At 36.7% G+C, this 22,160-nt stretch overlaps 1 protein-coding gene across 1 annotated transcript; it reads right to left on the bottom strand.

Moving 5' to 3' along the window:
• Positions 1-12,507: 12,507 nt before the first annotated feature.
• Positions 12,508-13,491, bottom strand: LOC112088188. Its single transcript, XM_024158474.1, has one exon. The coding sequence runs from the start codon at positions 13,489-13,491 to the stop codon at positions 12,508-12,510; it is 984 nt and encodes a 327-aa protein (XP_024014242.1).
• Positions 13,492-22,160: the final 8,669 nt, after the last annotated feature.

Below are 22,160 nucleotides of genomic sequence, written 5' to 3'. Positions count from 1 at the left end.
TTTAAATGTAATTTCACAGATATTTTGTCAATCAGATTTTTTTCTTCTGCGAAATAGCTTGAAAACACAAACCACATTTTATGCTTTGGATAAAAAAGTTAAAAAAAAAAAAGAAATAGGAAACACGCAAAGACTGATAAATAGGTAAATTATTAAAAGAACTTGTTGAATACTTTCAGATTTCCCATATTAAAAGTCAATTTCTCTGACATTCTAAATTGAACCAATGCATGTAAATTGGGTATGTTACCGTTGTATGTCGATAAAACGAGTTAAATATAATAGTTTACAAAAAAAAAAGTTAAATAACATTTCTCCCAAGGACATTAGCGGAATTCATGTGACCGTCGGTCTGATATAGCTTGCTGTTCTGATGTAAACCAAAAAAATATAAAACTTTAACTTGAATCATTAATAGTAAAGGGTAAGCATTACAATGGACTTTTAACTATTTATATGATTCATCTACTTTTAAATGTGGACTAATACTAAAATAATAAAACGAAAATGTCATGGCCATGAATGATTACTCACCTTTGGGAGATGTGGCGTATCACCTTGTAGTGCCGTGCTAGAAAACGGAGGATTAGGCTGGGAAACATATTTTAGAATAACAGAAAAACATGAAAAACATCTGCTAAAGCGTGAGGAGTCTGTGGCCTAAAATTATACATTTAAAATTTACTCATGTAGAAAACTAAGTTAAACGGAAATTAAAAAAGAAAAACACATACTTGGACGTTGATAGATTGGATCAGACTCCGAATGAACTTATCATTACTCATTGCAAGGCTTGGAGCCTTTGAAACCTGATTGAGACTAGGTGCGGCTGGTTGAAATACATGAGGTGGAAATATTTGTGTAAGTATAGTGTTACTTGGCGATTTCGAGGGAGCCTACTTGTCAACATCTGACACAACAGCTGATCGGAGGTTCGAGGGAGAAGGCTGCGTATTTACAATCTGAATACTCCATGCACTGCCGGTTCGGGTGTACGGCAAACAGAATTTGATATACTTGCAATGACAGATTCCTGTAACGACTTCAAAGTAGCAGTAATAGCTTTTGTAATCTTCCCATCCTGCAAGAGAAATGCAGCTTCAAGATCACTTAAGTGGTTATTGAAACTCTGCAGCTAGACTTCAATTTGCCAGCAACCAGCTCAGCAATATTCTCCAGATCAATATGGATAGAGGTTGACGAACAATCTGCAGATTTATCTTTTTTCTTCTTGTCTGTGATTTCTTTCTCTTTCTGAGCCTTATCGCTGCGCAGATGGACCAAGTCACAGACGTCAAATCACCGGTAAACATGTCCTTGGTAAATCAAAAACCTTCTCCAATAAGTTTGACAACAACATCTACAGTCTCATTGACCTCTTCATCTGGCCAGCGTAGATCCATGACCTCGATGGCATACTCGCTGTTACTAGGAATGATAGAATGAACAATAAATTACAAGTACTGTAAATTTTAGAGCATATCACAAAAGATACTCTTCTAACTAAATGGATAAAACACTATGGATTAAATCCTCAGGATTAGTGGTTAACAATGACGATAATGTGTTATCATTGCTCTTATCTGTTACAAAATTTAAAAACCACATTAACTAAAGGAAATATTACCTTCTCTTCTTCATCGAGCTTGCGTGCATGATTAGGGTTAAGCATCATCTTGACAACATTAGGGGCTGGTTCTCCTTCGGCGATACCTATATCATCTGGACCCTGACTGGCCTCTTGGTCGCTTGCACCGTCATAGATGTCAGACTCGTCTTCACTGTTACTGTCAGAGTCCCTAAACAGAGCTTGAACAACTTCAGCCAGAGTTGGAACGACCGCCATCATTACTAGCCGAATCGCATAAAAAAAAACCCTTTCACCGCGACTGTCTTCTGCGCCAACTCCAATTCGTATTTGGATTTAATGCTAGACACTAGCAAATCGAACCCAACTCTTCCCAAGGGATAAGAAAGAAATACATCAATGTCCCTTATTAACTCAACATGCTCAGGGACGATTTTCGTCACATGAGATGTAGGGACCAATACTGAATCTTCCACAGCCATGCAAGCACATTTGAATCTTTTCTCCTTGTCGGTAATTTTTTTCTTCAGAAGCATGCATGCGATGATAGAATCTATGGTGCAGGATTTTAGAAGATCAAAAAGTTCAGGCCAGTAAGGTTTCTGGATAACAAGGTTTTTTTTCTTCTTTTTTTGGGCGAATTTCCTGCACTCAAGACTAGTAACAATGGAAAACTCCTGAAGCGAAAATCTGACGGAGTGGCCTGCGAACAAAAAGCACAAATCGTGCTTCTTCTTAACACGCAAAAGTCAAGCAAGCATGTAGTACCCAAAACCCTCAGAGAAAGATGGCATCTCTATTGTGATGAAACGATGCGTATCATACTTGTGGGCTTAAGCCTGGAGTTGGGCTGGTGAGGTATATAGTCGAAGGCCCAAACTGGATAAGATCTTTAGGAGTCCATGAGCTAAACCCAAGGAGTCTTGTCATTTTGCAGATCAAGGTTGCAGAGGATGTTTGCGATAAAGTTGTTACGCAAACAGCCAAATGCAGATGCTTGAGGATGCTGAGCTGGACCTGGTACACAAGGAATAACGGCGTGAGTAGCGTGTGGTGTGACTGTGTGTGAAACAAGCGAAGAGAGAGATCTAGAGAGAGAGAGAGAGAGAGTAGTGAGAGAGAAAGAGCTTATCTTCTCCATAGCTTTTCCTCTTCATTCTCGGTTGTAACTCTCGTAGATCTTTTCTGGTATCTTGTATTCGGATTAAACACATAGTGAAACCTTTTGAGCATGTGTTTAGCTCACCAAGACGTACCCTGGCATATTGCCTTGGGAACTTGTAAATCCTGTGTCGTCTTCTTCTCTCTTCTCTTAAACTCTGCAACAAACACAAAACAGACCATAAGCGATAATGTTTGGAATCATGATCAACATCTAGATCGGAATTACCGGAGGTTAAAACCACAACAAGTGGCCTCAGAGCTCAAGGTTGGAGCGATTAAAGGTGGTTTTCATTTATCGGGTTATCCTAGCTGATTTTCTGATGTCATCATAGAGAACGGATTCAGTAGGTACATGGTTTTAGTATCTGGTTTCTGGATCCAGTATCATTCTCTTTGAGGTATTTCTGGATTTTCTGGGTTTCTTATTTTCTGTTTCTGAAAGGTTTCATTGAGGTTATCTTGTGCTCTGGGATATTTCGCGGTCTTGTTGGTGTTTCTCTGAGTTGCTGGTATTTCTGTTCTGCGAAGGTTTTCTGATATTCTCTCCAGGATAAAGGAAGATGTCAGATCTAGTGAAGCAGTATGGTTGAGCCGACTCAGGGAAGATGGGAAGTAAAAAAATTTGACGGTGAAGGGGATTACACAATCTGGACGCATAGGGTTCTTGCCCAGCTGGAGATCCTTGGTCTTGACTCAGTGTTGAAGGTAAACGATGATTCATCTTCATCGGTGTTGGCAGATCCGAAGGATAAGGACGATGATTCCAAGTCGGATCCTAAGAAATTAGACAAGGATAGAAGGGTAAGGAACTTACTATGCATGAGCTTTACAGATCTAGTGCTTAGGAAGGTGGAGTTGAAGCATAAGACAGCACATTCTATGTGGGATTCTCTAGAATCACAATACCAAGATTAATCCCTTCCTAAGAGGTTCTACCTTAAACAAAGATTCTACAGCTTTAAAATGGAAGAAGGTAAAAATCTATATAAGAATTTGGATACCTTTCATAAGCTAGTTTCAGATCTTGCAAGTCTGGATGTTGAGTTAAGTGATGAAGATCAGGCTGTAATACTGCTGAACGGCCTACCTTCACAGTACTCTCAACCGGTGCATACTCTCAAGTATAGAGGTGGGCAGCAGACTATAACTCTCAAGGAAGTAACTACGGCAGAATACTCTCTCGAAACTGAACTAAAGCAGAAGGGTCTTCACCTGTCAAAACAAAGCAACGAGGCTTGTCTGTTCAGTCTAAAGCGTCTACGAGTAAGAAAAACAACACGAAGGGCAAGCAAAAGGAAGAAAAAAGATAAATCAAAGACCAAAAGCAAGAAAACATGCTGGGTTTGTGGTACTGAAGGTCATTTCAAGAAGGATTGTCCAAAGAACGGTCAGACAAGCAATGCTCAGGCCAATGTTGGACAAGATAATGATGAGCCCTTAGTGTTGACAGCGTCTGAGACACACTCGAGAGATGGTTGGGTGCTGGACTCCGGGTGCTCGTATCATTTAACATACAGAAAAGATCTGATGTTTGATTTTGAAGAAATTGATGGAGGAAAGATTTTGATGGGAAATGATACTTACTGTGTTGTCACGGCTATAGGGAGTATAAGGTACTTAATAACAATGGAACATCATTTGTTTTAACTTAGGTGAGGTATTCGGCTACAGCTAAAAAGAACTTGATTTCCTTAGGACAGTTGGAGTCTCAAGAGTGCTGGTTTCAATCGAAAAATTTCAGATTACAAGAGTTTCTTAAGGACAAAGAAGTTTTAGCTGGGAATGATCAAGATACTCTCTATATCCTGGATGGAAAACCAGTAAAGGCTCAAGTTAATGCTGCAGTAAAGTCAGACGAGAAAGAATTATTATGGCACAGTCGTATGGGTCATATGAGTGAAAGAGGTTTACAAGTTTTAGTCAAGAAAGAGTTGTTAAAAGCAGAAGACATCGGTGAACTAAAACAATGTGAATATTGCATTCTGGGTAAATCTCACAAGTTGTCATATCAAAAGGGAAAGCATATTTCTAAAGAGAAGTTGCAATATGTTCATTGTGACTTATGGGGATCTCCCAATGTCACCCCAGGCTTGTCTAAGTGTCAATACTATATTTCAATCGTAGATGATTTCTCAAGGAAAGTTTGGTTATATTTTCTCAGAACCAAAGATGAAGCATTCGGGAAATTTGTGGAGTGGAAGGTGTTTGTTGAGAATCAAAGTGGAAAGAAACTGAAAAATCTAAGGACTGATAATGGACTCGAAGACTGCAAGAAGGCATTTGATGATCATTGTAAGGCTCATGGAATTCTTAGACACAAGACTTGTCCCTACACGCCACAGCAGAATGGGATGGCTGAGAGGTTAAATAGAATCATACTAGAGAAGGTTAGAAGTCTACTAAGTGAAACAGGGTTGGCTGAGACGTTTTGGGCTGAGGCAGCATCGATGGTTGCCTATATGATTAACAGGTCGCCGTCAACTCCTTTCGGATTAGCAATTCCAGAACAGTTATGGACTGGTGTAAAACCAGATTATTCTCATATAAAAAGGTTCGGGTGTTTGGTGTATTATCATGTTGATCAGGGCAAGTTAAAGCCAAGGGCAAAGGAAGGTATCTTTACGGGATACCCTTAAGGAGTAAAAGTTTACAGGATATGGAGTTATGAAGAAAAGAAATGTGTCATTAGTCGTGATGTTGTTTGTTTGGTAAGACACACTTTTCAAAGATGTTCAAAAGAAAGCTGTTGATGATCAAAGAGGGAAAAGAAAGGATAAGGAGAATGATTCTTTTGAAGTTGATCAGTGAAGTAGTGACACACAGATTCAAGGGGAGACTTCGGGTGAAGGTGGAGCTAGTTTGGATTCCGAATTAGAAGAAGACTCCAAAGAAGAATCTGAGTCTGAGAATTCCTCTTCTGCTCTGGATGACTATCTTTTGGCAAGAGATAGAGAGAGAAGAGTTAATATAAAACCACCAAGTAGATATGAAGATGGAGACGTAGCAGCTTATGCACTAAGTGTGGCTGAAATGATTGAGTTCACAAAACCCAAAACATTTCAAGAGGCTATGAAGAGTAAAGAAAAGGATAAGTGGTTGGGGGCTACTGATGAGGAAACGGATTCTTTGTACAGGAATCAAACATGGAAACTTATTGATAGACCAGAAGGGCATAGAACGATCGGGTGCAAATGGGTGTTTAAGCTTAAGCCGGGTATACCTGGCTTGGAAGAACCAAGGTATAAGGCTAGGCTGGTTGCTAAGGGATTCTCTCAGATTGAAGGCATTGATTATCATGAAGTTTTCTCACCAGTGGTTAAACATACTAGAATCAGGTTGATTCTATCAGTGGTTGTTAATTTTGATTTAGAACTAGAACAATTGGATGTGAAGACGACTTTTTTGCATGGTAATTTGGATGAAAGGATACTGATGGAACAGCCTGAGGGATATTCAAAGGGTAACAAGGTTTGTCTGTTGCAAAGGTCGTTATATGGTTTTAAGCAGTTACCTCGTCAATGGAATTTACGGTTTAATCAGTTTATGAAGGCACAAAAGTTTTCTAGAAGTCGGTTAGATGCTTGTGTGTATTTCAAAGGTTATGGAGGTGTTAATTTTGTGTATCTTTTGCTTTATGTGGATGATATGTTAGTGGCGGCTAAAGATTTGAAGGAGGTTCAAAAGGTTAAAGATTTGTTAAGCCGAGAGTTTGAAATGAAGGACCTAGGACCTGCAAGGAGGATCCTAGGCATGGATATCATAAGAGACAGAGCTCAAGGTGTTTTACATCTATCTCAAGAGTCTTATTGAAAAGGTTTTAAAGAGTTTTAATGCAGTTGATTTGAAGACAGTTCTAACACCTATTCGCTGTCATTTCAAGTTATCTAGTACTAAGGCAGACGATAAGGCGGAAACAGAGATACAGATGAAGAAGGTACCTTATTCGAGTGCTGTTGGGAGTTTTATGTACGCCATAGTTGGATCTCGTCCCGATATAGCTCACGCAGTTGGCCTGGTTAGTCGCTTCATGAGTGCACCTAACAAGGAACACTGGAATGCGGTTAAATGGGTACTCAGGTATCTAAAAGGAAGCTCAAGTCATAAGCTAACATTTACAAAGGCTCAGGACTTCAATATCAAAGGATATTGTGATAGTGGTTACACTACTGACCTGGATCGAAGAAGGTCTATTACTGGTTATGCTTTTCAGGTTGGTGGCAATACAATGAGCTGGTGTTCAGGGCTGCAACAAATAGTAGCTCTATCAACTACGGAAGCAGAATACATGGCCTTAGCCGAGGCAACTAAAGAGGCTTTTTGGTTGAAACGGATTACCTGTGAACTTGGTTTTCCTCAGAAGACGGTTGAAATCTTCTGTGATTCACAGAGTGCGATTTTTCTCGCTAAGAATAGCGTCTTCCATGAGAGGACGAAGCATATTCAGACGCGGTATTACTTCATCAGGGATGTGATTGAAGATGGAGATTCTGGTGGTGTCAAAGATTGGGACAAAAGAAAATCCAGCTGATATCTTGACCAAGCCGGTTCCGGTAACAAAGTCTGAAGATGGGAGAAGTCGTCTGAGAGTACTCAGCGACTGAGGCTAGCTCGGAAAAAAAAGTTAAGGTTCCGACAAAGTTCGTGTCGGAACAGATGGAAGTGGATCGGAAAAGATTCACTTTAGGAGGTCTGAAACGTATCGAGGTGGAGAATGTGATGAAACGATGCTTATCATACCTGTGGGCTTAAGCTTGGAGTTGGGCTGGTGAGGTTAATAGTCGAAGGCCCAAACCGGATAAGAGCTTTAGAAGTTCATGAGCTAAACCCAAGGAGTCTCGTTGATTTGCAGGTCAAGGTTGCAGAGGATGTTTGTGATAAGGTTGTTACGCAAACAGCCAAATGCAGGTGCTCAAAGATGTTGAGCTGGACCTGAAACAAAAGGAATAACGGAATGAGTAGTGTGTGGTGTGACTGTGTGTGAAACAAGCAGAAGAGAGAGAGATCTAGAGAGAGAGTAGTGAGAGAGAAGGAGCTTATCTTCACTATAGCTTTTCCTCTTCATTCTCGGTTGTAACTCTCGTAGATCTTCTTCTAGTATCTTGTATTCGAATTAAACACATAGTGAAACCTTGTGCGCAGGCGTTTAGCTCACCAAGACGTACCTTGGCATATTGCCTTGGGAACTTGTAAATCATGTGTCGTCTTCTTCTCTCTTCTCTTAAACTCTGCAACAAAAACAAAACAGAGCATAAACGATAATGTTTAGAATCATGATCAGCATCTAGATCGGACTTACCGGAGGTGAAAACCACAACATCCATGATCGCTAAAAGCCTCTCCAACTGCGTGTCTCGGAGCCTGTTTACTTCATCTTCATCAAGGGCATTAAGAATAGCCCGAACAAATTTGGATTTTTGATATGAATTTTCCCTCTCCCCTACCGGCTCTTAACCAGCGGCGAATATTTTCTCTGAAAATTGGAGATTAGACATCTATACAGAATCTAAAAGAGAATAATCTAAACGAATTAAATTGAGATTTGAAAAAGAAGAATCGAAAATATATAAAATAGAAACTTACAACCAAAATTAGCAGTGGGAATCACAGAAAAACAAGAGATTGTAGAAGCGACTCAGATTGTAGAAGCGACTCGGAATTTGGCAAATTTAGTTTTTTGTGTGTGCTCTTTACTTTGGAATTTACCCAAAAAGCTGATACTGTAAAACATTTATTCCTGTGTATAACATAATATCAGCATATGTAAAAAGTAATAAATAAATAAAACTAAAATTTATTTTTTATTAAGGGAAAAACTCTTATCTTATTGTTTCCATAAGCAGTGTATATATACATTACATAACTAATGTATCAGAAACCCTAATGGGCCATGAGACATTAACCTGATGGTTAATGAGCCGGTTACTAGAAGTCCATTTGTTTATAACACTCCCCCTTGGACAAGGTAACCGTGCCTGTCACAAAATCGGGATCTCTATAATGCGCTAGGGAACGTTGCCTCATTAAAACCTTACCAGGAAAACCCAGTGGGAAAAACCATGGTGAAGGAAAAAGAGTACAACACGCATTACTCCCCCTGGTTTAGGCATCACTGTAGATCTCTAAGTCTACGCATTCCTATCTGATGAATGAGCTTCCGGAGTGTAGAAGTCGGTAATGATTTAGTGAATAGATCGGCTGAATTTTCGCTTGATCGGACTTGCTGAACCTTGACCTGACCATCCTTCTGTAGCTCATGAGTGAAGAAGAATTTGGGCAGAATATGCTTCGTCCAGTCACCTTTGATGTAGCCGTCCTTGAGTTGAGCGATACAAGCTGCATTGTCTTCATACATCACTGTAGGCTCCTTATCTTCGTCCATACCACAATCTGATCGGATATGCTGAGTCATGGACCGCAACCAAACACACTCTCTACTAGCTTCGTGAATGGCCAAGATTTCCGCATGGTTGGATGAGGTAGCGGCAATAGTCTGCTTCATGGATCTCCAAGATATGGCTGTTCCTCCATGCGTGAAAACATAACCGGTTTGAGACCGGGCACAGTGCGGATCTGACAAATATCCTGCATCAGCAAAACCAACTAGACCATCCTTGTTATGGTTAGAATAAAATAATCCCAAGTCCTTAGTACCTTGAAGGTATCTAAGGATGTGCTTAATACCGTTCCAGTGCCTTTGAGTTGGACACGAACTAAAGCGAGCTAAGAGGCTCACGGCAAAGCAGATGTCTGGTCTAGTGTGACTAGCCAAGTACATTAATGCTCCTATGGCACTGAGGTATGGCATTTCAGGACCGAGGATTTCTTCATCGTCCTTCTTTGGACCGAATGGATCACTATCCAATCCAAGGCTCCTCACAACCATTGGGCTGGTCAATGGGTGGGCCTGGTCCATATTGAATCTCTTGAGTACCTTTTCAGTGTATGCCAATTGATGCACAAGGATTCCGTCATTGACGTACTCAAGTTGTAATCCCAAACAGAATTTAGTTTTGCCTAGGTCTTTCATTTCAAACTCTGCTTTTAAGCATTCAACTGTTTGGGCGATTTCACCAGATGTTCCGAGGATGTTCAAGTCATCCACGTATACTGCTATGATTACAAATCCTTTGTTTTGATATTTTCTGATGAAGATGCATGGACTGATCGGATCGTTTTCGTAGCCTTCTCTGATGAGATATTCGCTTAACCGGTTATACCACATACGTCCGCTTTGTTTCAGTCCATATAAGGATTTGTTCAGCCTAATGCAGTGTTTATCACGAGATGCATGCTTATCTTTGAGCTCAATACCATCTGGTAATCTCATATAGATTTCACTGTCCAGTGGTCCATAAAGATATGCGGTTACAACATCCATTAACCGCAAATCTAAGTTTTCTCTTATGGCCAGACTTATGAGGAATCGAAATGTAGTTGCATCCACCACTGGAGAATAAGTCTCCTCATAATCGATTTCGGGTCTTTGTGAGAATCCTTGTGCTACAAGGCGTGCCTTGTATCTAACGACTTCGCCGAGTTCGTTTCTTTTACGCACAAAGACTCATTTGTTTCCCACTGGTTTAACATCGAATGGTGTCCTTAAGATCGGACCAAACACATTCCGTTTCTTTAAACTATTCAACTCCACGTTTATGGCTTCTTTCCATTTCAGCCAATCTGATCTACGAGTGCACTCAATTATAGACGTGGGTTCTAGATCCTCTTGCGTGTGCACAATCTCAAGTGCTACCTTGTATGCAAAAGTTTCATTGATGTCGACATCTTTTCTGTTCCATAGAGAACCGAATATGATATAATTGATTGAGATCTCATTATTATCAATCCCTTCAGAACCTTGAGTTTTGGCGTCCCAAACCTCTTGAGATGGTTCGATAGGGTAAGTATCAGCTGAGGCTGTATCCGTGTTCTCTTGAATCCCGGTTTCAATCATTGCACCTTTCTTTGATTTCCGGGGATTCTTATCTTTGGAACCTGGTGGTCTGCCACGTTTCTTACGTGCGTCAGACTCTGTAGCAACTTGACTTTTCCCTGAGGGGACATCTATTCGTACTGGTGCATTACAAGCTGGTATGTACGATTTGGTAACTTTGTTCGGGTCAGCAAAGGAATCTGGCAATTGATTAGCTAGCTTTTGTAAATGTATAATTCTTTGGACCTCTGAATCACATTCTAGAGTCCGAGGATCTTGCCATTGTGTGGATGTTTGATTCCATGAAAGTTCTTTTACCAGCTTGTCTGTCTCACCACCTAATCTAGGATATACCGATTCATCAAATCGGCAATCTGCATATCTGACTTTAAACAGATCTCCTGTAGTTGGCTCGAGATATTTTATGATGGTGGGAGAATCAAAACCAACATATATTCCCATCCTCCTTTGAGGTCCCATTTTAGTCCTCTGTGGTGGTGCAATGGGTACATAGACTGAACACCCAAATGTTTTAATATGGGAGACGTCTGGCTCATGACCCGTTAGCAATTGGGATGGTGAATATTTGTGCTCACTAGATGGTCGTATGCGTATTAGTTCAGCGGCATGTAAGACTGCGTGTCCCCAAGCTGAGACCGGGAGTTGTGACCTCATGAGTAATGGTCTAGCTGAGACCGGGAGTTGTGACCTCATGAGTAATGGTCTAGCAACCCATTGAATTCGTTTAATGAACACTTACCCCCATGGACATACAATATTCATTAAACGCTTGGGAAGTGCATTCACCAGCATTATCAAGACGTATAGTCTTTAATGGGAAGTCTGGAAAATGGGCTCGTAATCTGATGATTTGGGCCAATAACCTAGCAAAAGCCTGGTTCCTAGAAGAGAGCAGACAGACATGCGACCAGCGGGTCGATGCGTCAATGAGGACCATGAAATATCTGAATGTCCCACAAGGTGGGTGAATTGGTCCACATATGTCTCCTTGGATTCTTTCCAGAAAGTTCAAGGTCTCTTTAGACACTTTGACTGGTGAAGGTCGGGTAATCAGTTTCCCTTGTGAGCAAGCTGTGCACTTGAGGTGCTGAGGGAAAATACCATTTGGTTTAAGGCTGTGCCCTTTAGAATTCTGGACTAATTTACGCATCATGTTCGCACCGAGATGACCCAGGCGATCATGCCAAATAGTGTAATCTAAAAACCGTGCTTTGATAGCAGCATTAGCCTCAATCCTACTGACTTTAGCATGGTAAATGCCAGTAGATACGGCGGGTATAGTTTCAAAAACTTGTTTATGGCCATTTATCATTTTAGTGATGATTAAAAACTCTTTGTTCCCTTCATCCTGAGTTTCGATATGGAAACCATTCAATCTTATGTCTTTGAAACTCAATAGGTTTCTCTTAGAACTGGGTGAGTATAAGGCATCAGAGATGTCTAGATATGTGCCATTTGATAACAGCACATTAGCTTGGCCATGGCCCTCTATTAGGCTCGAACTACCCGCTATAGTGCTAATGTTTGCGGTTTTGATTACTAAATTTATGAAGTAATTCTTGTCTTTTAGAATGGTGTGGCTCGATCCACTATCCACAATGATATCCATATTGTCTTGCATATCTTTATTAAACAAGAATTATAATTCAATAACATGCAAAAATGAGATGTAAATAAAACATTACTCCATAAATTAAAATGTAAAAGCAAAAGGTCTTAAAAATCCAAAGTAAAGACAATAAATCCCAAAAAACAAAAGATAAAAGTTTAAGGAGTAATGAAAAACAAATTCAGATTTTTGAGATCAATCAAGGAGGTCGGAGAGCTCATAATCCATGCCATCAATCTTATCATCCTTTGAGTCATCTTCATTGACTTGATGAACCAGGTTAGCCTCATGATTATCTTTCCCATACTTCTGGTAGAGCTCAGCAAGATATTTGGGAGTACGGCAGATCTTGACCCAATGATTAGTCATTCCGCATCTTGAGCAAGGAGTTGGTCTAGATGAACTGCCTCTTTGGGTCGGTTTGTTGATACCACGACCCTTACCCCGACCAAAACTGAGGTTAGGTCGGTTATCTTGGTTCGGTCTACCGCGTCCTCTGCCGCGCAGTCCATGTCCATTTCCACGTCCACGTCCACGATCTGAGGATCTGTTACGTTGGACGAAGTTGGACTCTTTTCTGGTTCCTTCTGGCAATGGGGCTGATCCTGGAGGCAGCATGGCACTGTTCCTCAACAGAAGCTGATTGTTCTTCTCAGCAAGCAGTAAGCAAGATATCAAATCCTCATAGGTGCTATGATTCATGGCACAGTATTGTTGTTGGAGAACAACATTGGGAGTGCCAAAAGTAGAGAAAGTTTTCTCTAGCATATCCTTATCAGTGACCTCCTCGCCACATAGTTTTATGAGTGCAACTATCCGAAAGAGTTCGGAATTGAATTCTTCGACGGATTTGAAATCTTCGAACCGTAGGTTCTTCCAGTCGAACTTGGCTTGGGGCAGTATGACCGTTTTTTGATGGTCATATCGCTTTTTCAGTGCCACCCAAAGTTCGAGTGGATCCTCAAGAGTGAGGTATTGTTGCTTGAGAGACTCAGGGAGGTGATGGCGGATAATAAATATCGCCGAGTACCGTTCTGTTTGAGTCGCGGTGTTGGGATCTTTGATGCATTCACCCAGACTTTTTGAGTTGAGGTAGATCTTGGTGTCAAGGGCCCATTTGAGGTAGTTATCTCCGGAGACAGTGAGTGCCTCATATTCGACCTTCTGAATGTTTGACATCTGAAACATATAATAATTTATGTTAAATAAGACTATGGTCATTGGAATAAGGGATTTAAGGTATTCTTGGGAAAACTTTCCATTTCAGGAAACTTGCTATTTTAGGAAACTTGCTATATAAGGGAACTCTAAAATCGAACCTTAGGGTTTATAACCTAGCCGGTTTACTAGGGTTTCCAAATTTAGCTCTAATAGATAAACTAATTTGAAATTATTTTTTTTTTAGATTGATTTTGGAAACTAATTTGAAATTAACCGATTAAGCTTAAACCGATCGGATTGATCGATTAAACAACAAAACCGGTTAAATTAGATTTAATTTTGGAAACCGGTTATTAGGGTTATTAATCGGTTAAGGGATTAAACTAAACGGATTTGCTAGGGTTTAATTTTTATTAGGAAAAACCGATCGGTTTAAACTTAAACCCTATCGATTTAGGATTAGAATTTATCGGTTTATAAACGGTTTAGGTGGATCGATTGGTTTAGATTTTAAGGGGTCGATTGGTTTAGGATTTAGGAGCTTGCATGGACCGGTTTTAGGGTTTTCAAGGATCGGATCTAAGATAAATAACCGATCGGTTTAGGATTTAAACCGATCGATCTCGGTTTAACGATAGACAAACCAAAACGATTTTAGATCTAGGGTTTTGCAAAGATTTAGGTTTCAGTTGCAAGGCATTTTAGTGTTTGGTTTAGATGATGCTAGGACCGATCGGTATAGGGTTCGAACAAAGCATTAGGGTTTAGGTTTTATATGATAAAGCCGATTAGGAAAAATAAAACCAATTAGGGTTTTGACAAGAAGAAAGAGGATCGGTTTGGTTATGGTTTTAAAAACGAAAAAGACGATGAAGAATCATGAAAAGAACCGATCCATATTAGGGTTTTCAAAAAAAAAACCAAAACTTTGATTAGGATCTATAGTTTTAGATAATACCTTTTCGCCAAATGGATTTCTGACCGGCTTATGATCTGGGAGCTAAAGACCACAGATATCTACTGGAAACTCCTGAGAATGATGGCCAGAAGGGAGGACGAACAGCTGCTACAATGGAGGAACCACCGCTTGGAAAGAATCACCCGCTAAGGTGGGACAGCGCCGATTGTTTTGAGTCTTGAGGGCGCTTCTGGTGTCGGATTGAGGAGCGGTTTTCACCACTAGATTCTTCTCTTCCAGGGCTTCAAAATGATATGTAGATCGCCTTCTAACTCCTTGTATTTTGAGAGATATGATTGTTTGAAGTTGAGCTTCGTGCTGATAACGTATTAAGGGAAAAACTCTTATCTTATTGTTTCCATAAGCAGTATATATATACATTACATAACTAATGTATCAGAAACCCTAATGGGCCATGAGACATTAACCTGATGGTTAATGGGCCGGTTACTAGAAGTCCATTTGTTTATAACATTTTTATATTAAAATAATATTTCTGATAATATATCTTTTCAAAAACGTGCATAAATCAGGAGAATATATAGAGATAATAGCGCTATATTGAAAATTGTACAACAAAATAGTGCATTTTTATCTACCTAATTATTAACAGAGTCTTTGGATCATTTATCACATTTAATTTTTAATTTTTTCATTAATTATAATATTTATTTTATATAATATTTGGGTATATAAATTCTATACATAATCTCTTATGAGGTTTAATGGCTGTAATGCCATAAATTGGAAAAAACTAATCTGTTGTGCCATAAACAAGTCTGTGTGCCATAATACACATGTAATTCCAATTTTACTCTTAATAAAATTTTTTGTGGCATTCCTGAATTTAATAAAAAAAAGTGATTGATTTTATTTAAATTGAAATTAATAATTTAAAACGAAATTAATTTAAGAAATAATTTTTTTAATTAATTTTTTTTTCTGTTTCTTCTTCTTCGTCAATGTTTTGTTGATGGATTATGAAAACCACCAAATCTCATTCTCGCCGTCAAACCCTCGCCTCTCCTGCTCTTCTTCATCCTCTGTAATCACTTTATTGTTTTTATCTCCTCTCTTCACCACCATTGTTGAAGTTTCAAACCCAGTTAGGTTTTTGTTTGGAGATTTGGGGATTTTACAATTTAAGGATTGAATTTGTCAAAATTGCTTGTTTGGTATGTAAATCGGATTGGTAACCTAGTTTATGTGATGATTAGGTCTTTGCATAGATAATTTATCAAATATAGTTGTTGAATCGTAGTGATTCTTAGGTAGAAAATCCGAGTTCATCACCAAATCTGCAGAAGAGGACAACTGTACGAATGGTACAACTAAGAGATAAGAGGACAACTAGTACAACTGGTACAACTATGAGATAGAGGACAACTGGTACAAATATGTATAACTAAGACAACTTAAATAATTGTTGATTGAAAATTCTTTTATTATAATTGAAAATCGGGTTGGTTACCCAGTTTTATAGGACGATTAGATATTTGCATGAATAATTTTTTAAATATAGTCGTTGAATCGTAGTGATTCTTAGGTAAATTATAATTATATCTGAGTTCTTCTCCAAATCTGCAGAGAAAGACAACTAGTACAATTAGGTACAACTATGTACAAAAATTGACGGCGCACATAAGTGCACATATTATTTTGATGGATAACTTGACACTTAGGTAAGTCAATCTAATCTAGAAGATTTCATTTTTGGCCGAGAATACTTTCTGGATGGAAAGAAACAAGGTATAACTGGACACATATGTACAACTATATGCAATTCTTTCATTAGAAAATTATAATGATAAACTATAAATATAGAAAGCAAACATTCACTTAAAAATGTAAAAAATTCGTAAACTATAAGGAATAAAATTAAAAAGATGGATAACATGAAATTTATCATTATTATAATACATATTATTGGTTTCACATCCAACACCCCTTATGATACAAAGAAGACTTCGATAATGTTAACAATCTTATGATGGAAAAGAGCCAAAATTATGATTTTGCATAAATTGTAGTATGAAAATGTTGTAAATGGACTACAATAGTCAAAAATCATGTGGACAACTACAAAATAATAATTTATATCAAGGGACAAATGGAAAAAATGCTAAAATTGTCAAAGGACAACTATGAAGAATTTTGGACAACTGAACAACTGAGTACAACTATGTATAAAATTGACGGCGCACGTGGTACTTTGACTGTGCACGTATCCCTTGTCCCTTTTGGTCGGCGCACATGTCCCCTTTTTTTCGACGCACATAGTTGTACCTAGTTATCCAATTGTCCAAAATTCTTAATAGTTGTCCTTTGATCGATTTTGTAGTTTTTTCAGTTGTCCTTCGACATAAATTATTATGTTCTAATTGTCCACAAGAATTTTGAACATTATATTGCAGCCCCAAGGGTTGCATTATTATTTTTCTATTTCTTATATTTTTGCATAGACGCTTGCATAAGATGGATAACATTATCAAAGACTTCCTTATAACATAAGGGTTATTTCAAGTGAAACCAAAAATATTTGGTTCTTTGAACAAAACAAAGTTTTATTTTATTCTTTCTAGTATAAACTTGAAAATATACGGCTTTTAGGGTAGGGGTTGTATTGGTTTTAAGTAAATAACTTTAGGAATTTATTTTTTAACATTACAATTAAAATATAGCTGTCCCGAGTTGCACCTAGTTGTCCTGGAGAAATTCATAACGTAATTGTACCTAGTTGCACATAGTTGTCCTAGAGAAATTCATAACGTAATTGTACCTAGTTGCACCTAGTTGCCATGGAGCAATTCGTTACGTAATTGCACCAAGTTGCCCTGGAGAAATTGAAAATAGTAACGCAAGAATTCAAAGAAATCTAAAAAATCCAAAATATAAATAACTCCAAAATAAATAGTAATGCAAGAATTCAAAGAAATCAAAGAAATCCAAAATACAAATAACTTCAAAATGCTCTTGTACACTTTAAGGCTAAAATAAGTTGAATCGTTCATTCAGCTGTACCTTGTTTTTAAATTAAAGAGTTACAGATAATTGTATATATGTGTCTAACTGTACATTGTTTATTCTTATTTGGGAAAGATTTTTTCTGCTAAAATGAATAATGTGGTTATACAGAATGAAAATTCGTCAGCTAAAATATAATTTTCTTAGCTAAAATAAAATATTTTCGGATAAAACAAACCCGAAAACATACACAAATTAAGTTTTCATGTTACGTTTGCTCTGAAACCACTTATCTAATTTATTATCCATTTTTCATCTTTCAACAATGTTTTTTTTGGAGAATAGAAACCATTTATGTGTGCAATTCATTCTCCACATAAATTATCTACTCCAAAGCTGTTTAGTTTTATATATTACAATCTTCTTACATACAATATTTTATCTACTAATACCAAATAAGTTATCTACTCCAAATATGAAATATTAAATGATATAAAATCTATTGAATTGCTTGTGTGGCTGATGTTCATTATCTCTTGAAAATATAATAAAAAATTATTCAACATGTCTTAGTACTATCCATTTGTTCTAGTTGTCCTCTATCTCATAGTTGTACTAGTTATATTAGTTGTCCTCTTATCATTTAGTTGTACCATTTCGTACAAGTTGTTCTTCTCTATAAATTTGGTGATGAACTCAGGTATAATTATAATTTATTTAAAAATCACTATGATTCAACAACTATATTTATAAAATTATCCATACAAATACGTAATCGTCACATAAAACTAGATTACCAACCCGATTTGAAATTATAATAAAAGTATTTTCAATCAGTAATTATTTAAGTTGTCGTAGTTATACTTATTGTACCAGTTGTTCTCTATCTCATAGTTGTACCAGTTGTCCTCTATCTCATAGTTGTACCAGCTGTACTAGTTGTACTCTTATCTTTTAGTTGTATCATTCGTATCAGTTGTCATTCTCTACAGATTTGATGATGAATTTGGGTTTTCATTTCAATCTACCTAAGAATCACTACGATTCAACAACTATATTCGATAAATTACCTATGCAAAGACCTAATTTTCATATAAATATGGATTACTAACCCGATTTGCATACCGAACAAGCAAGTTTGGCAAATCTAATCCCTAAATTGTGAAATCCCTAAATCTCCAAATAAAAACTTAACTGGGTTTTGAAGCTTCAACAATGCTGATGGGGAGAGGAGATAAAGACAGAAAACTGATTAGAGAGGATGAGTAAGCAAGGGTTGGATGATGAAGATGAGATTTTGGTGGTTTTCAAAATTTGTTGATGTTTCAACGATGAAGGAGAATAAGAAAAAAATAAATATAAAGAAAAAAAATAAGAGAATTAAAAGAAATTGCTGGAAACGAGAAAAAAAATTTAAATAATTAATAAAAATAAAAAAATGGGTTATTGGTGGGCTGAATTCGGATGGGTATTACTCTAATTTTTTTGTTAATATCTCGACTTAGAAGAAGAAAAGAAGAAGAATATCCAAGATTTAAATTAGTAAAAGAAAATAAAAAAGAAAATAATTATTAGGTAAATGACTTTTGGTTTAATGGCTGTAATGCCACAAATTGAAAAAAAATAATCTGCTGTGCCATAAACAAGTCTACATGCCATAATATATATAGAATTCTCAATTTACCCTTAATGAAAGTTTTTGTGGCATTTTTGAATTTGGTGAAAAAATAATTGATTTTATTAAAATTAATAATTTAAAACGAAAATTAATTAAAAAAAATAATTTGTTTTTCATGTTCTTCTTCTTCTTCGTCGGTGGATTCTGAAAACAAGCAAATCTCATTTTCGCCGTTGAATCCTCGCCTCTTCCTTTTCTTCTTCATCTTCTGCAATCAGTTTCTTATTTTATCTCCTTTCTCCACCACCATTGTTGAAGTTTTAAAATATAGTTAGGTTTTTATTTACAGATTTGGGGATTTCAAAATTTAGGGATTTGATTTGCCAAAATTGTTTGTTCTTCTATATGCAAATCGGATTGGTATGTGATGATTAGGTCTTTGCATAGATAATTTTTCGAATTCAGTTGTTAAATCATGGTGATTCTTAGGTAGATTATAATTAGAATCCGAGTTCATCACCAAATCTGCAGAAAAATGACAACTGGTACAAATTGTACAACTAAGAGATAAGAGGACAATTAGTACAACTGGTACAACTATGAGATAGAGGACAACTGGTACAATAGGTATAACTAAGACAACCTAAATAATTGTTGATTGAAAATTCTTTTATTATAATTGTGAATCGGGTTGGTAACCCCGTTTTATCTGACGATTAGCATGGATAATTTTTTTAATATAGTTGTTGAATCATAGTGGTTCTTAGGTAAATTATAATTATATCTGAGTTCATCAGCAAATCTGCAGAGAGGGACAACTAGTACAATTATGTACAATTATGTACAATTATGTACAACTATGTACAAAAATTGACAATGCACATAGGTGCACATGTTACCTTGACGGATAACTAGACACTTAGGAAAGTTAATCTAGTCTAGAGGATTTCATTTTTGGCCGAAAATGCTTTCCGGATGGAAATAAACAAGGTATAACTAGACACATATATACAACTATATGTAATTCTTTCATTAGAAAATAATAATGATAAAACTATAAATATAAAAAGCAAACATCCACTTAAAGAAATGTAGAAAAGTCGTGGTACTTTGTACAACTATGTACAAAATTGACGGCACACGTGGTACTTTGACTGCGCACATGTTCTTTTTTGTCGACGCACATGTGTATTTTTATTAATTTTAATAGATTTTAATTATAATTTTAAATTACATAATTATATCAGTTGTACCAGTTGTATTTCACACGTGCGTCTACAACAGACAACATAGTTGTACCTAGTTGTCCAGTTGTCCAAAATTTGTAATAGTTGTCCTTTCATCGATTTTGTAGTTTTTTCAGTTGTCCTTCGACAGAAATTATTATATTCTAGCTGTGCACAAGAATTTCGAACATTATATAACAGCCCCAAGGGTTTTACGTTATTATTTTTCTATTTTTATATTTTTGCATAGACGCTTGCATAAGATTGATAACATTGTCAAACACTCTTTATGATACAAAGAATTGATAATGTTAACAATCTTATGATGGAAAAGAGCCAAAAATATAATTTTGCATCAATTATAATATGAAAATGTTGTAAATGGACTACAATAGTCGAAAATTATGTGGACAACTACAAAGTAATAATTTATATCAAGGGACAACTGGAAAAATTGCTAAAATCCCCAAAGGACAACTATGAAGAATTTTGGACAACTGGACAACTGGACAACTGGATACAACTATATACAAAATTGACGGCGCACGTGGTACTTTGACTGCGCACATGTCTCTTTTTGTCGGCGCACGTGCGTCTACAACTGACAACATAGTTGTACCTAGTTGTCTAGTTGTCCAAAATTTGTAATAGTTGTCCTTTGATTGATTCTGTAGTTTTTTCAGTTGTCCTTCGACATAAATTATTATGTTCTAGTTGTCCACAAGAATTTCGATCATTATATAGCAGCCCCAAAGATTTTGCGTTATTATTTTTCTATTTCCTATATTTTTGCATAGACGCTTGCATAAGATGGATAACATTGCCAAAGACTTCCTTATAACATAAGGGCTGTTTCAAGTGAAACCAAAAATATTTGGTTCTTTGAACAAAACAAAGTTTTATTTTATTATTTCTAGTACATACGTGAAAAGATACAGTTTTTAGGGTATGAGTTATATTGGCTTTTAAGTAAATAATATTAGGAATTTATTTTTTAACACTACAATTAAAATATAGTTGTCCTGAGTTGCACCTAGTTGTCCTGGAGAAATTCAAAATACAAATAACTCCAAAATAAATAGTAATGAAAGAAATCAAAGAAATTCAAAACACCAATAACTCCAAAATAAATAGTAATGCAATAAATCAAAGAAATCCAAAATACAAATAACTCCAAAATACTCCTATACAGTCTAAGGCTATCGAGAATGAAAATTCCTCGGCTAAAATGTATTTCCTTAGCTAAAATAAAATCTTTTCGGATAAAATAAACTCGAAAACTTACACAAATTAAGTTTCTATGCTATTTTTGCTCTGAAACCACTTATCTAATTTATTATCCATTTTTGTCTTTCGGCGACGTTTTTTGGAGAATAGAAACCACTTTTTTAATTTTTTTGGTGTAATTCGGCAGTATGACAAAAAAATTCTTGTATATTATCTGAAATACTTCACTTAGTTACATTTATGTGTGCAATTCATTCTCCACATAAATTATCTACTCCAAAACTGTTTAGTTTCATATATCGCAATCTTCTTACATACAGTATCTTATCTAGTAATACCGAATAAGTTATCTGCTCCAAATATGAGGTATTAAATGATATAAAATCTATTGAATTGCTTGTGTGGCTGATGCTCATTATCTCTTGAAAATATAGTAAAACAATTCTTAATTAACAATTATTCAAGGTGTCGTCTTAGTTATATCCATTTGTACTAGTTGTCCTCTATCTCATAGTTGTATCAGTTGTACTAGTTGTCCTCTTATCTCTTAGTTGTACTATTCATACCAGTTGTCCTCCTCTGCAGATTTGGTGATGAAATCAGGTATAATTATAATTTACCTAAGAATCACTACGAATCAACGATTATATTTAAGAAATTATCCATGAAAATACCCAATCGTCACATAAAATTG

The sequence above is a fragment of the Eutrema salsugineum genome, unplaced genomic scaffold (genome assembly GCF_000478725.1).
Source record: "Eutrema salsugineum unplaced genomic scaffold, Eutsalg1_0 scaffold_8, whole genome shotgun sequence".
In the NCBI taxonomy this organism is placed as follows: Eukaryota; Viridiplantae; Streptophyta; class Magnoliopsida; order Brassicales; family Brassicaceae; genus Eutrema; species Eutrema salsugineum.
This window is presented reverse-complemented; position numbering and strand designations above follow the sequence as displayed.

Coding starts and splice junctions, on each gene's coding strand:
- LOC112088188 (XM_024158474.1), bottom strand. CDS start 13,491: ATGTCAAACATTCAGAAGGTCGAATATGAGGCACTCACTGTCTCCGGA.